General features: G+C 32.9%; 1 protein-coding gene across 3 annotated transcripts in view; it reads left to right on the top strand.

The window, feature by feature from the left end:
- Etv1 (ETS variant transcription factor 1) overlaps nucleotides 1-10885 on the top strand; it is a 92403-nt gene extending 81518 nt beyond the window's left edge. For all 3 annotated transcript variants that reach the window (XM_026408546.2, XM_026408552.2, XM_026408539.2), the window contains 2 exons: nucleotides 861-962; nucleotides 6059-10885. In XM_026408546.2, the coding sequence (XP_026264331.1) occupies nucleotides 861-962; nucleotides 6059-6280 (324 nt within the window). In that variant the 3' untranslated portion in view covers nucleotides 6281-10885. The remainder of the gene's footprint in view (nucleotides 1-860; nucleotides 963-6058) is intronic.
- Nucleotides 10886-14268: the final 3383 nt, after the last annotated feature.

The raw sequence follows: 14268 nt of genomic DNA, 5'->3' as shown, positions 1-14268 counted from the left end.
CTGTATAAGGCCTCTGCTCGCCCAGCCTAGTAGTAAGGTTAGGGAGGTGTGTACATTGAGAAAGGAGGTGTGTTTTTAAAGCTCTTTGAAGAATTCTGCCAGAGTCACATGTTCAAAAGCTCTCAGAAATTTTAGTAAACAATAAGGCGAACATTCTGCTTTAAAGATATTTGTTTGTGGACTCATGCATGATGACCTTTTCCACTTCCTTCTTATTTTTAGCATCCAACTATGTATGAATGCTTGATTCTCCTGTTTGGTTTTGGATGCAATTTTATTATGATGCTGCTTCAGGCAATAAAAATTATTTGTAGTTCGGTTTATTAATTTGTATATTTCTCCTTCTGCTATATATATTGCCCACTTGTTTATTCTTTTACATAGAGTTACATAGAGTTCTTTTACAAGACAGTGAGTGGGGGATCGCCTTCACCAGCAGGATATCTTTTTTCTTTGGTTTATCATAATTTCAATAAAACACCTTTACAAAGAGATCATTAAAGCAGCTTTTAATCTATAGTTTGGTTTGAAAAACTAAGAAAGAAAAAAAATAGTGTATCTCAGAATGGAAAACTTGCCTCATTTTGGTGAATTGCAGTCTGTTCATTCTGTTGTAAACACATTCCCTTATTTCCATTTAATTTTGTATCCAAAACAATAGTGACAAAGAATTCTATTGTGATGTTTCAGAATGATCACTGCATGCCTGGTTTAAAAAGCAAACCAGGGCACAGGAAATTTTTGCTACTTGTATCTTTGATTTGAACAAGTTTGGGTGGGTTTAGAAGTAGTTAATTACCTAATTTTTGTGAACCTTTGCTAATCCTTAACACTATAATGTAATTTTGTTCTGGTGGCAGGTGGCCCGGCGTTGGGGCATTCAGAAAAACAGGCCAGCTATGAACTATGATAAACTTAGCCGCTCACTTCGATATTATTATGAGAAGGGAATCATGCAAAAGGTGAGCAGCTAATACAGCATTAAAATTCATTGAAATGTTGCACATTAATCTGCATGTCATACTTTAAAAGCCACATATCATTGCATTGCTGAAGCAAGGTTTTCACTCATTCTAACAAATGCTTAGCTCTTGGTTTTGGTATTCTAAGCCTTTCTGTTTATAAATTCATGGACAGTACATACAAATGTGTAATAATATTATATATAAAGTAATAGGCTTTCTGGAAGTTTCCACTTTCCTACACAGAGTAAAAAGAAAAGTTATATCGGTATTGATGCTGCATCTGTAACTCTCCAGAGGAAGTTGTTATTCTGTAGCTTTCTCCACAACTTTGTGTTTTTGAAATGTTTGTTTATAAATTCCAATGCAAATAAAGGTTCTTAGGCTAATGAATTCTTTCTTTTTCCTCCCTTTTTAAAAAATGTTCTGATTCTTAAACATTCAGATATTTCTTATACTCATTAGGAAAAATACTTTTTCTTCTGGCTGATATCTTGCCTGGCTTTGTCACCTAATAGCCTATTATGCTAAACTACTTATTCTTGGTCTTATTTGGTTGGTAGAACAAAGTTTAATATATGTCGTTTTATCCCAAATGAGCTTCCTTTAATATTTGAAAGTAACTTAAAAATACAGTAGAGATAAGTGAATCATACAATAAAATATAAAATCTTTGAAGGAAGCAATGAATAAAGATTAAACATTCAGATATTTGTTATGATGTCCTTCTGCCTTGTATTTGTATTCAAATCTAATTGCCTTGTTGATGATTTATTCATTGTGGACATTTCTGTTTTACAATTTATTCTTTGTTTATTTGGGAGACAAACATAGTTACATGTTATAGATTGTGGCATATTTTTATGGCATCATAGTTGTGCCAAGAAAAACTGGCAGTCGCTGCATAAAATTTAATAGAGGGCAGTAGGACTATTGAGTTTTCTGGAACACAGGGAATTGGTGCTCTGGAATTTGCCATCTCAGAAGTTAGGACTTTTAAAATCCTTATAAGATAAAGTTGAATTGGATTTTCAATTGCTCCCTATTTCCTGAATCTTACCTTCAAAATATGTGACTGTTTGCTGTCTCCACACCCCCACCCCGCCTCCATACTCAGTTTGTAACCCTATCCTTTCACATACATCTTATTCTTCATTTTCATTCCCCTCCTCTTCATATGGGAGCTCAGTACCAGTCCATCACAGTTTCCCTGGGCAGCACTACAAAGTAGTGAAGGAAAGTACAGGCACATTTAGGTTTCAATTCTAGGGTCACTTTCTTGAACAGATTCTTTTACTAAATGGTGATGTTCTTACATCATTAAAGTTGTCATGATTATTAAATGAAAAGTACTTGAGATACTTTGCATAGCACCTGGCATAATTAAAGCCTCTATAAAATGATAGATGCCTAGCCTAGCTTACATCCGGAAGTCATGGTAAGCCAAGGCATGTGTGGTTTGTCTAGACCATTAAGAGCATTCTCAGCTAAAATTATTATAAGACCCATAATTGCTCCTTTGGTTTTAAACACAGTATTTGTATTAGCTTTCCATGTCGATGAAAAATACCTGAGGTAATTCACCTTATAAAGCCAAAAGTTTTATGGTGGCTCACAGTTTTAGAGGTTTCAATCCATGATCAATTAGCCCTCTTGCTTTGGGTTTATGGAAAGGCAGCATATCATGGTAGAGGAAACCTGCTCATCTCATAGCCAGGAAACAAAAGAGAGAAAGAGAAGAGACTAGGGTCTCACTACTCCTTTAAGGCAGGCCCCAGTGGTCTAAAGAACTTTCACTGGGCTGCACCTCTTGAAGTTACCACCACCTCTAGCAGCAACATGTGTGGGACCAAACTTTAGCACATAGACTGTTGGAGAACACTTAAGATCCAGACTATTGCAGTGGTAGACAGGGATTTACAGAATGTTGTACCTGATCTTAAATATTCTCAAATATGTTTAAACTTATTACTAGTAGGACCACTACTGATTCCCATTTATTTGTTGTCTTATTCCATGTCCTCTTATTTTAATAAGTTAATAAGGCAACATGCTATCACACAATGATATAGATCCTGAATTATACTAGTAAAAATGTCATTGTTCCTCATATTTTCCCTTGGTAGGCTATAACTGCCAATGAAAACTATTTACCACTAATTTATAAGTTAATTTAGGAAAGTAAAATGCTAATTATGACAGACCTTTTGAGGTGTTTCTTATGACTTAAAGAATGGCAGGATGCTCTATAGCTCAGTGCAAAAAATGCATTATATTCATGGCTAGCACAATGAGGACACTTACAAGTTTAATTGTGAAACTTATCCCTCCTCCTCATGCCTATATAGCCATTCTGTGTCTGGCTGTTGGTAGACACATCTGTACTCCAGTGCATCACTCACATTCTTTCTAGAATGTTCTGCCCTTCCCTCTAACTTATGCACTGTTCTGTTGATTAAGTCAATTCCAGTATGTTCATTCAGAGGAAAACTGTGCCATCCTTTTTATTTTTTTTAAAAGATGTAGAATTACATACTTCAACATGTAGGGGAAATATTTACATGACCATGTTTATTCATTGACAAAACTCAATGAATTGACAGTGGGCATTATGTAGAGTACACACATACAACACACACACAATCACACACATACAAACAAATTAAAAGGCTAGAAAATAAAATAAAAATAACCAATGAGTCTAAACATGAAAAAAAATTTAAAATTAAAACTGGTAATTAATTTCAGTAGTTATGAAAGAAAGAAGAAATGTTGTAGTAATGTTCATTGTACCTAGACAATAGGAGTGCTCTATTTCAAAATTTAGAAATGCCTAGAAAAATATATACCAACATTTTAAACAGTGACTATATTCTGGATGATATAATTAGGAAGCTTTTTTTCCGCCTTGATCTGTCATTTCTAATTCAGTAACCAATAACTCTGAATTACTTTTGAAATTTCAAAAGCTAAAACATAATTCAAATATTTAACCTTTGAAAGTACAGCTTACAAAGATGCCTCCTTGTTTTCATCTGATTCATTTGCCCACAAAATCCCTGTTTTTCCTCTCTCAGTATTGTAATTTGGGGACACTTAATGTACAGCCCTTTTCACATTGTGATTGTAATACTAATAATGGAAGACATCACTTTCATTGTTTGGATGTCAGCTCTTGTTCTAAACTCAGCATCACTTAATATAGTTCAATAAATACAGTAGTCAACCTAAAAATGTTTATTCAAAATAAATAAAGAAATGAAAGAAAAGAAACAGGAGGAAACAGTGAGTAAAGACAAAGTCCTTAAGAGATTTTATAATCTTGATTGCATATTATCCATTTAAATTCCCTGTGGTGAAACCTTTTTCATTTATCACATCACTTCTAATTATAGCCAATATATCAACATGTTGGACAGAAAAGCAAATATACCTAAATATATACCTTCTTTCTCTGAAGCCCCAAACAAAATAAAACAGGTTATAAAACACTCAAAGGTATGCAGGCCATATACTTTTTTTTTTTTCCTTTTTCCCTGCAAATACTTTGAACAATGGAGGGGGAAGAAAAGGAAAACTCGTATTTAATATTTAAGGTTGTTTCTGGTATTTTCTACTTATTTTTTTATGAAAATTTCACCAGTTCACCTTTAAGAAATTAATTTCCTTTGCATAAGGCAGGAAAGTAAATAATTATGTGAGGCTTCTGTTTGCAATGCACTATGCAAGAGGCTTTCCTCTCAGTCCCACAGTGGCTTTCCAAGGAGCCATTCCTGTTTCCATTTCACAAGGCAGGGAACTGAGGAGTGAGGTAAGCAACATGTCCAGATTCATAAACACTACTAAGTCCTGGCTCTTTTAAAACTCAGGCATATTCAGCTTATTTGAATTTGCTAAAGTGGTTCCTCTTATTTAAATTTGGGGCAAAAAAAAAAAAGTTCTGAAACGGAGTTCAGAGGAGCAAGACTTTGGCAGTTATTCTTTTTCCCCAAAACTTATACAAATAGTTTAGAAACCGTGAACACACTGTTCCCCCACACCACAAATCCAATAGCAATGTCTTTTTGACACATGGGAGCACAAAGACATTGAGAAATTTTCAGCTTTCTGAAATTATGAGCTACACACACACACACACACACACACACACACATATACACACAAAACCAAAGTGAATACAAAGAACTATGAATGTGCACCCCTCCCCTGGTGTTGAACATGTCAGCACTATTTTTTAGTGGGAGCCATATTTGTCTCCTTTGATTGCTTATAATTTTCTACAGAAGCATTACTCTTCCAAATTTAAGTTTGAGGTATGTCATTCCCTACACATTACGGTATGTCTCTTTTATTTCAGGCAGTTGTCACATTTCTTTTTCTCATTTCCTCTGTATGCGTTGTATATTTTAGATTCCTTTCACTTTTTTACACCTCTTGCTTCAATTTGACACTTTACACACATCCTTAAGTTCCATCTAATGTATCTTCCCTTCATTTTTAAAAATGTGATGTACCCACGATAATGCTGTCCTCTTGATTCATCTTTCATTTAAATAAGGCAATGTATCTTTGCTTTTTTTGATGAGAATACACAACACAAAGCAGGAGGTGGGGGATATTAGGAATAAAACACATTTTTCTTTTAAACTTTCAAGGCTTAGTTTTTCCATTGTTCTCAAAATGGAATATTGAGAGGGAGATACCATACCTTAAAGATATAAATTTTTACAAATGTAGATGTTGCCTTCAAATGAAATAAAAAATTTTCCAATGCGAAATGCTTGCATGAGATCATTGTTTTTAAAAAATAACAACATAACTTTGCTTTTATATTAAAACAAGCAAACTGCTGAAATTCGTAGTTATATCTGAATGGATTAACTATTACTCCGTTATCATTTTGTATTTTCCTTGATTGAATCACAATTTATTGTAAAAACGAAGAATTTTTTTTAACTTTGTGTGTATACCTGCTATGTATTGGGTTGCCTTTGTTCATTCAACTTTCTCCTATAGTAAATCATTTTTTCCCCCTTCCTTTCCCCTCCCCATCTGGGGATGGTGAGGATGGGCTTTTTTCTCCGTGTTCTCATCAGGTGGCTGGAGAGAGATATGTCTACAAGTTTGTGTGTGATCCAGAAGCCCTTTTCTCCATGGCCTTTCCAGATAATCAGCGCCCACTGCTGAAGACAGACATGGAGCGTCACATCAATGAGGAGGACACAGTGCCTCTGTCTCACTTTGATGAGAGCATGGCCTACATGCCTGAAGGGGGCTGCTGCAACCCTCATCCCTACAACGAAGGCTACGTGTACTAACATGAGTGACAGTCAAGGGGGCATCCTCGTGCTTTCTCTCTTTCTGCGAGATATAGAGAATCACTGAATTCTCTTCAGTCTTTGTTTTATTTTTGTTGTTTGTATTTTATTTTAAAATAATAATACAAAGGGGGCTTTTCCTGTTGCATTATTCTATGGTCTGCCATGGACTGCGCACTTTATTTGAGGGTGGGTGGGAGTAATCTAAACATTTATTCTGTGTAACAGGAAGGTAATGGGTGAATGGGCAGAGGGATTTGGGGATTACTTTTTACTTAGGCTTTGGGATGGGGTCCTACAGGTTTTAAGTATGAAGCTATATTGTGTCTGTCGATTTCATAATAACATAAGATAATGTTCATTTTCTCTGGATACCTATGGTACAGTTAATTTCACATTGTGTAAATATCCACTTGGAGACTATTTGCCTTTGAGCATTTTCCCCCGTCATTTCTGAGGCTCTGCAGGTGTACAAAAACCTACTGTAAATGGCAGTTTAATTGTTAGGAATGACTGTTTTTGCACCTCTTGTAAAAAGGTGTTTAGTGATTGCATTTGCCTTTTGTTTTATTTTGTTTTGTTTGCTTTATATATGACTCGTAGAGGATAACCACGCAAGTGGGCAGTTCTCTCTGAAACTGAGTAATCACCATGACTGTAAATGAGGGGCACAGTTTTGGACTCTGGCTCCAATCTGAGCCATAGGCCAGTAGCATTACACGTTATCTGGTGCCACCTTGCTCTTTAGTTACATATCATACTGTCTTTTAAGTATTTTTGAAGCCTGTTTCAGTTAAATAGTGACATGTCATGGTCCTTTGGAATCTTCATTTATATGTTAAATCTGGGATCACAATGAAGCAAAAAATATCTGTCTCCTTTCTCTTCCTCCAGTACATAAATACATTATTTAATCAATAAGAATTAACTGTACTAAATCACATATTATGCTGTTCTAGTTACAGCAAGCACTCTTTAAGAAAAATATCCACTACACTAAATAGGTACTATAGTAATTTTTAGACATGGTACCCGTTGATATGCATTTAAACGTTTTACTGCTGTGTTATGTTGATAACATATATAAATATTAGATAATGCTAATGCTTCTGCTGCTGTCTTTTCTGTAATATTCTCTTTCATGCTGAATTTACTATGACCATTTATAAGCAGTGCAGTTAACTACAGATAGCATTTCAGGACAAAATAGATGACTCAAACCATTTATTGCTTAAAAAATAGCTTATGCCATGCCATGCTATGCTATGAGCAGCTTTTATGCACATTGACAAATGAAGAGTAAGCTTCAGCTTGCTAAGGGAAACTGTGGAAACTTTTGTAACTTTTGGTGAAATGGAAAATTACAAACTGTCAAAGAATATGAGGAAGTTTGCTGTATGACATAGTGCTGGCACTGATATTATCCATCATCTCGTTTTGGACACTCCTGTAAATGTGACTGGATTGTTTGAAAGAAGATTTAAAGATTTGAAGTTTGAAAGATTTTGTTTTGTATTTTGTTTTGCATTTGGAGAAAATAATCGAAGGCAGGACTTGTTCCATTCACTCTGAAAGAACCATAAGTAAATGGTATCTCTGAATAGCTTGTTAAGAATCAAGCAAGTGACATGAATTTTGTTCAATCCATTAATATCCTAGAAGCATTTTTTCAGAGTCTATAGCAAAATGTTAAAAAAAAAATCCTATACATGAAGCCAAAATAGACCTATGAAAGCATTTCATGATAAGCACCAGAAAGACTATTTAAAGATGGTCTCTTGCTACCCATTACTGCACAGATCACAGCTATTTCTCTAAATAGTTATTGGGGAACCGACATGCCAAAATCAATACTATTCACATTATTCCTACAAAAAAATTCTACTTCAACATATGTATGTAACCTGTGATCTCAACTATTGTTCTATATACTCGTCACCTATCATTTGGCCCTTTATGGGCTAATAAGTATGCCTTAAAAATAAGAAACTATTTTTTTTCTTTTAAACCCCACTATGCTCATGTGGCCATTTGCAACACTTAGAACAAAAACAGATTTAAAAATATTCAGTGGAAATTTTATTGGAAAGAAAATGGTTATATGAGACATTTGGTGAAACTGAAGAGAAAACTTAGTGGGTCATTAAAATATGTTTTAAATGAAAGTCATATTGAGGATTTTTTTTCTCTTCCTTTTTTTTGTTCCTTTTTTTCTTTTTATATTCTAACTCTAGTCAGTCAGTGAGGAAGAATTAGGCCATGAGTTATCTTAAGGGATCAAAGAAAGAAATGGCATTCATTATATAATATTTAAGGACAGACTACATATTGCTGTTTATGGTAGTGACTCACTGAACTAAATAAGTAATTGGCCTACAGAAAATATATTTCCAATACAGAAGGGTTCAAAATATTGCATTATAAACTCTTTTGGGAAATGTATCAACTTTTTTTGTTTTTATTTTTTATGTTTGGATTTTATTCTACTTTTTGTTTGGTTGTATTTTTATGTTTTTTTAAATTTTCAGGTAGATTAATAAATCTGGCAGCTGATTTCTGCAAGATTCTCGTGTTTTGAATTTCTAATTGAATTGGCTATTCTAACATAGAAATTTGAAATAATGTCTTCTTTCCCCTTTGTAAGATAAACTAAATGGAGTATCTCCACTAGTATTCACTGCCTCTTGTTGATGACATGCTAATATCCAACAGATTAACTACAAAGAATTTTATATCTCAAATAACTAATGAAAAAATGCTTTTTCTCAATTTATACCTATTTAAATATACCTGAAAACAAAAATACACAAAGCAGGCAATGCAGAGCATTTTTCTCAAATCACAGAAGAACCTTAGAGATCAGTTTCCTGAAGATATTCTGTAAGTTATAGTAACTTTAGTAATTCAACACAAGATTATTCTAGTTCTGGAAATACGAAGTCTAACATTAGCCTATAGAGCCAAAACCAAGGTGTTTTAGGGCCAGTTCTTAAGCCAAGATGTCTGTAGGACTGGCTCCTTTTGGAGGCAATCCTTGTTGTCCCTGCTTCAGGAGGCTGCCAGTATCTCTTGGCTCCTACCTATATCATGTCAATCTCTATTTCACTAGTTACATCCCTTCTATAGTCAAATCTTCTTCTGCAATCTTAAGGATACCTGTGATTATACTTAGATTTTACCAGCTAACTCAAGCTTATCTCCCCCATCTCAAGATCCTTATTCACATGTGCCAAGTCCCTTTTGCCAGAGAAATTTTTCATAGGTTTTGGGGATTAGCATGTGGGCATGGGAGGGGACCAAGGAAACCTGTTATCCAGCCTAATATAATGAAGACCCTGTGTAGCAAAAATGCTAACTTATTTACTCAAGGACAAAGAAAAGTTCTATCAAGGAATCTAAGTTTAGTATTATGAAATGTTTCCATTTACTATTAAGATACTCTGACCCTTATACTTCATAGTTTTGAAAGCTTGCTATATTAAAGTTTACTATTCCACTAGTCCATCTGATAATCACTTCAATTTATTATATTATTCAGATCACCCCTTCACTGCAGGTAAACATTGTATAATGAGGGGGAAAAAAAGGAAGATGTGATAATAACAGTAATAGCACAGTTAATCTTTTACAAGTCAGATTATATTTTTAAAATAAATTTCTTTTACTGTTATTATGAGTAGTTATTCTATGATCTTAACATTTGCAAATGATTCCTTCTTATATGGTAAGAACAATACATAGACTATGTCTCTTGTTAATTAAAGGAACAGTTGTAAAAATGTCTAACTTGTCTTTATATGACAAGGAAAAAAATTTATTGCTCGATGTTATAGCAATTGGACAGATCGCAGGAGTTTCTAAATTAAGGCACTCTTATCTATTATGAAAAGCAGTTCAGAGCTTATAGTGACAAAACATTACAGAGAAGAAGGCCATTTGAATTTTTATTACTTCGAATCTTAAAATAAAAAGTTAAAATTAAAAAAAAATGAAATGAGTAAGCTATTTTCCCATTGCTGTTTGGTACAAAAAGGGGAGAATTAGAGTTATTAAAAACCATACAATTTGAATAAAAATAATGTTAGGAAGAAATTTAAAGAAGACTAATGTACATATTGTGTAATTGTGATAAGAATTGCATATAAGTCAAGTTTCAGAAAGGTATTTGTGTTGGACAAAACACAAGAATTTGACTCGGACTGGGGGGGGGGGACCCACAGGAGGTTGGGAGGGGCCACCTGGCTGCCTCCTGGGGACTTTGGAGAGCTAATCTAATTCATTTAGAACTCAACTAGCAATTTTAGGGCTTGATTTTTCTTTGAAAGAGACATTTTAAAAGTTTATGGAAAAGTATAGTTTAAGAAGAAAGTTTGATTAGACTAGTGTATGGCTTTATAGAAATACTGATGATTTTAGAATGTTCAATTAAAAGTGTATATAAGCTTGACTTATGAATTCATATGTAAGGTAGGTTTTCTTTTTGCATATACATAGACTCCAATATTCTTATTTGGTTCCATTCTAAAATTATATTTATGTTTCTATGGGAAATAAATTTTTTTAATTCACTTGGTTGTATTAAAATTATATTTACAGTTTGAGAAAACATGCTATGAAATTCATGTAATTACAGCAAGTTAAATATGCTCAAAATTGGAATCTAAAATAAAAGTCTAGAAATGGAAAATATGGAACTGTCTTGATCACTCTGAATAGTGGCACATTTAAACTGACAAATGTAATCTAAAGTTTAAACTGCATTCTAATAGTTTTAGATCATTTCAATAATTTATGACCAAATCATTTGAGTGATGTCTTTGCACTACTTCTATCATTTTTTTCCCATTCACTTTCTGGATAATTTAGATACTAGGACACATGGTAAATTTTGTTTTTCCAGTTCTGTGTTCCAATTTCTTAAAATATTCTTTCATTTAATCCCTTTGATAAATGTATCAGGAAGACCTTTTAGGAAGAGAATTATCTAAATCATTTCAGTAAGTCCTTTAGGCCAAACACCATGGAAACATGACTTATATTACTGCTTCCATCCTTCCTGGCTTTGTCCAATGAGAAGCTGAAGCTAATGGCAAAAATGAAATGTCATTGTGTTAAGATACCATGTGATCAAAGGCAAGTTCATAACTTGGACCTAGATGCTTCACTGATGTAACTCTTAATCACTAAATGTGTATTACAATGACTCACATTTTGCAGAAGCACGGATTATTAAAAATTTTTAAAAGTTTTTTAATATTTTTTATGCAAAAACCTAAAAAGGAAATCAAGCACTGCTTATTTAAATAACAGAAGCAAGGAATCATAGATTTAAGTAAAAATTTTAAATTTCTGAAAGCATTTAGAAAACAAAATGATTAAAGTACCACTCTTTTTCCTATCAGAGAAGGATACAGCTTAATAATAATTCCTGTGCAAAAAAAAAAAAAATCTTCAGAAAGTCAAACACACTGCCTCCATAATTTGCATTATTTATTAAACATGACTTCTGAAAACAAGAATTCTCAGAAAAAAATTATGATGCCTAAATGTTTCAAAGTCACATGACTCAGAAGAAACAAAAACTGTTTTATAAAGTAGAAAGTAGAACTAAAAGAATAGAAATTATTTTATAAATAAATGCATATTAATTTTTAATATCATTTCTGCAAAGGGGGCTATGACATTCTTATATAAATTGTAAAGAACCTCTTTGTCCTATAGGAAATTTAAAATGTGAATTTAACTGGCAGCTTTGGTGAAATTAAAAAGTAAAATAATGCATGTGACATTACTTCTTAAACTGCAAAATATTATTTTATTTTAATTAACCACAGAAATCTTTCTTAACTCTTAAAAATAGTCTTAAATATTTATTTTTAAACAAAACTTCTCATTCTTTATAAAAAATTGTGGTAAAATATACTGAACATAACGTTTGCTACTTTAGTCATTTTTAAGTATACAATTCAGTGGCATTACTTACATCCACAGTGTTGTGCAATCATCATCCCTTCTTCCCCAAATGTTTAGATTTTTATTCTTAGTTAAAATATTATTAAAAATACTACAGGCAATACTTAGTTGTGCATTAAACATTATACACTAGGATCAGAAATGTAAAAAAATGCAACTTTATGTTTCTAATAATGTAATTGTTGTTCATTTACTAATAGGTTGGCTTTGATTTTTATACTGTAGCTCGATAGCTTTTTTAAGGAAAAAGATAAGTACTGTGTATAAACACTATTTCTACATAGCTCAATAATTGTGGCAAGAAAAAAGTACATTCAAATAATTAACTTATCGGGTATTTTGGAACAACTCAACATTTTAATTTATGTTAATAAATACAAAAAGTCTCTTAAAACAAGTCACATGAAAAAAATATTTTGTACTCATGCTTTCTTTAGTTTGAATTGACATATTTGATTAACATATCATATAGACATGAACATATTGAAGCTATCGTCTATGATTAAACTCTTTAAGACAGTGATAATTTCAGACAACATTCTTAAAGAGAAAATTCTCAAACTGAAACATATGCTGTATTCATGCTAATATTTAATTAAGGTGAAATTAAGCTAACAAGATAAATGGAACCTCTCCCTACCACCTCTTCACCATATTTTTTAGCCTGAGCACTATATTAACACAGCAATTGAATATTTTTCTAACTTTTCAAAGTATTTAATATTCCTTTCAAAACCTGTCCCTTATGGTACTTAATATCATAAATTAAAGTATCTTAATTAGAATCATTTACTATGGATTAAACTTCTGGTTCTTGATTGAAACATTCATTCATCTGGAGAGACCAGATTCTCTTATTTTGTGTAATTTTCCCTCAAATATGTAACACCAGGCCAAAAGAAGTTGTATTCCAAATTGATAGTTCTTTGCCTTTGTTTTGCAGGTGCATACTACAAATAACCTAAAAATGGTCATTCAAATAAATTTGTAACTTAGCTCTGAAATTTAGTGTCAAGAAAATTATGAAATAGAATAAACTGGAAAAAGTTTCTTCCCCAGAATTAGTTATTTTCACAAAAAAAACTTTGATATGTACAACTCCTGAGGCATACTTCTACAACCAAAACAAAGAGAAACATGAAAATAAATATTTAGATAATTTAGATCCTAAAAGAGAAAAAACAAATATTGTGTATTGAATCATTTACTCATATTAGAATAGACTTTGGATTAATCATTTCAATGTACTCTGGGTTGGGAAATACATTTATTTAATAACTCAAGAGCCCCAAATGCAAATATTCTACAAACTGGTATTAAACATTGCTATAAAATCAGTTGATTATACGTTTTCTGGGTCCAAATTAAATGCATAAGTAGACTTTGGAAGATACAATGATTTGTAAAAAATGATTCCTTTCTTCAAACTAAAAAAGGCAGCCCATGTATATCTAAACACAATAATATATGGGGTATATCATTTAGTGCCAAATAATGTGCTTTAGACCCTGTGCAAAAGAAGTGCAACAAAGAAGTAGATTACATCTTGCTTTTGACAATGAAAGACAAGGATACTTTCATTCAAATATGTGAGTGTTTAAGTTCATTCACACCTATTGCTATGAAATGAAACATTTAATTAATCACTAAGTGTAAGTGTATATAGTACCTAATGCAGCAGAGTGTGAAAATTTAAAAATGAAGCAGGGCAGGTTGCTTACTTTAACATCTTGACTGCCTTGAACCTGAGCATCTTGATTAAATGCATTGATTAAATGCCTGCTTGCTGTGTACATGTACACACTGGGATTCCTCACTGTGCTGTGTTAGTTGTTTGTGGGTTCTAAGTGACAGGAACCACTATTTTTGGTATGTTGCCAACAACTGGCCCTACCACTGATGCTCACAAAAAGTGATAGACATGATTCACATGATCCGTCTAACCATGGGTGATGCCAGCCCTCCATCTGCTTGTACGCTGCAATGACCATTTTATAGCATGAAGCCCAAAAGTT

Source organism: Urocitellus parryii, chromosome 3 (genome assembly GCF_045843805.1).
Source record: "Urocitellus parryii isolate mUroPar1 chromosome 3, mUroPar1.hap1, whole genome shotgun sequence".
NCBI classification, from domain to species: Eukaryota; Metazoa; Chordata; class Mammalia; order Rodentia; family Sciuridae; genus Urocitellus; species Urocitellus parryii.
This window is presented reverse-complemented; position numbering and strand designations above follow the sequence as displayed.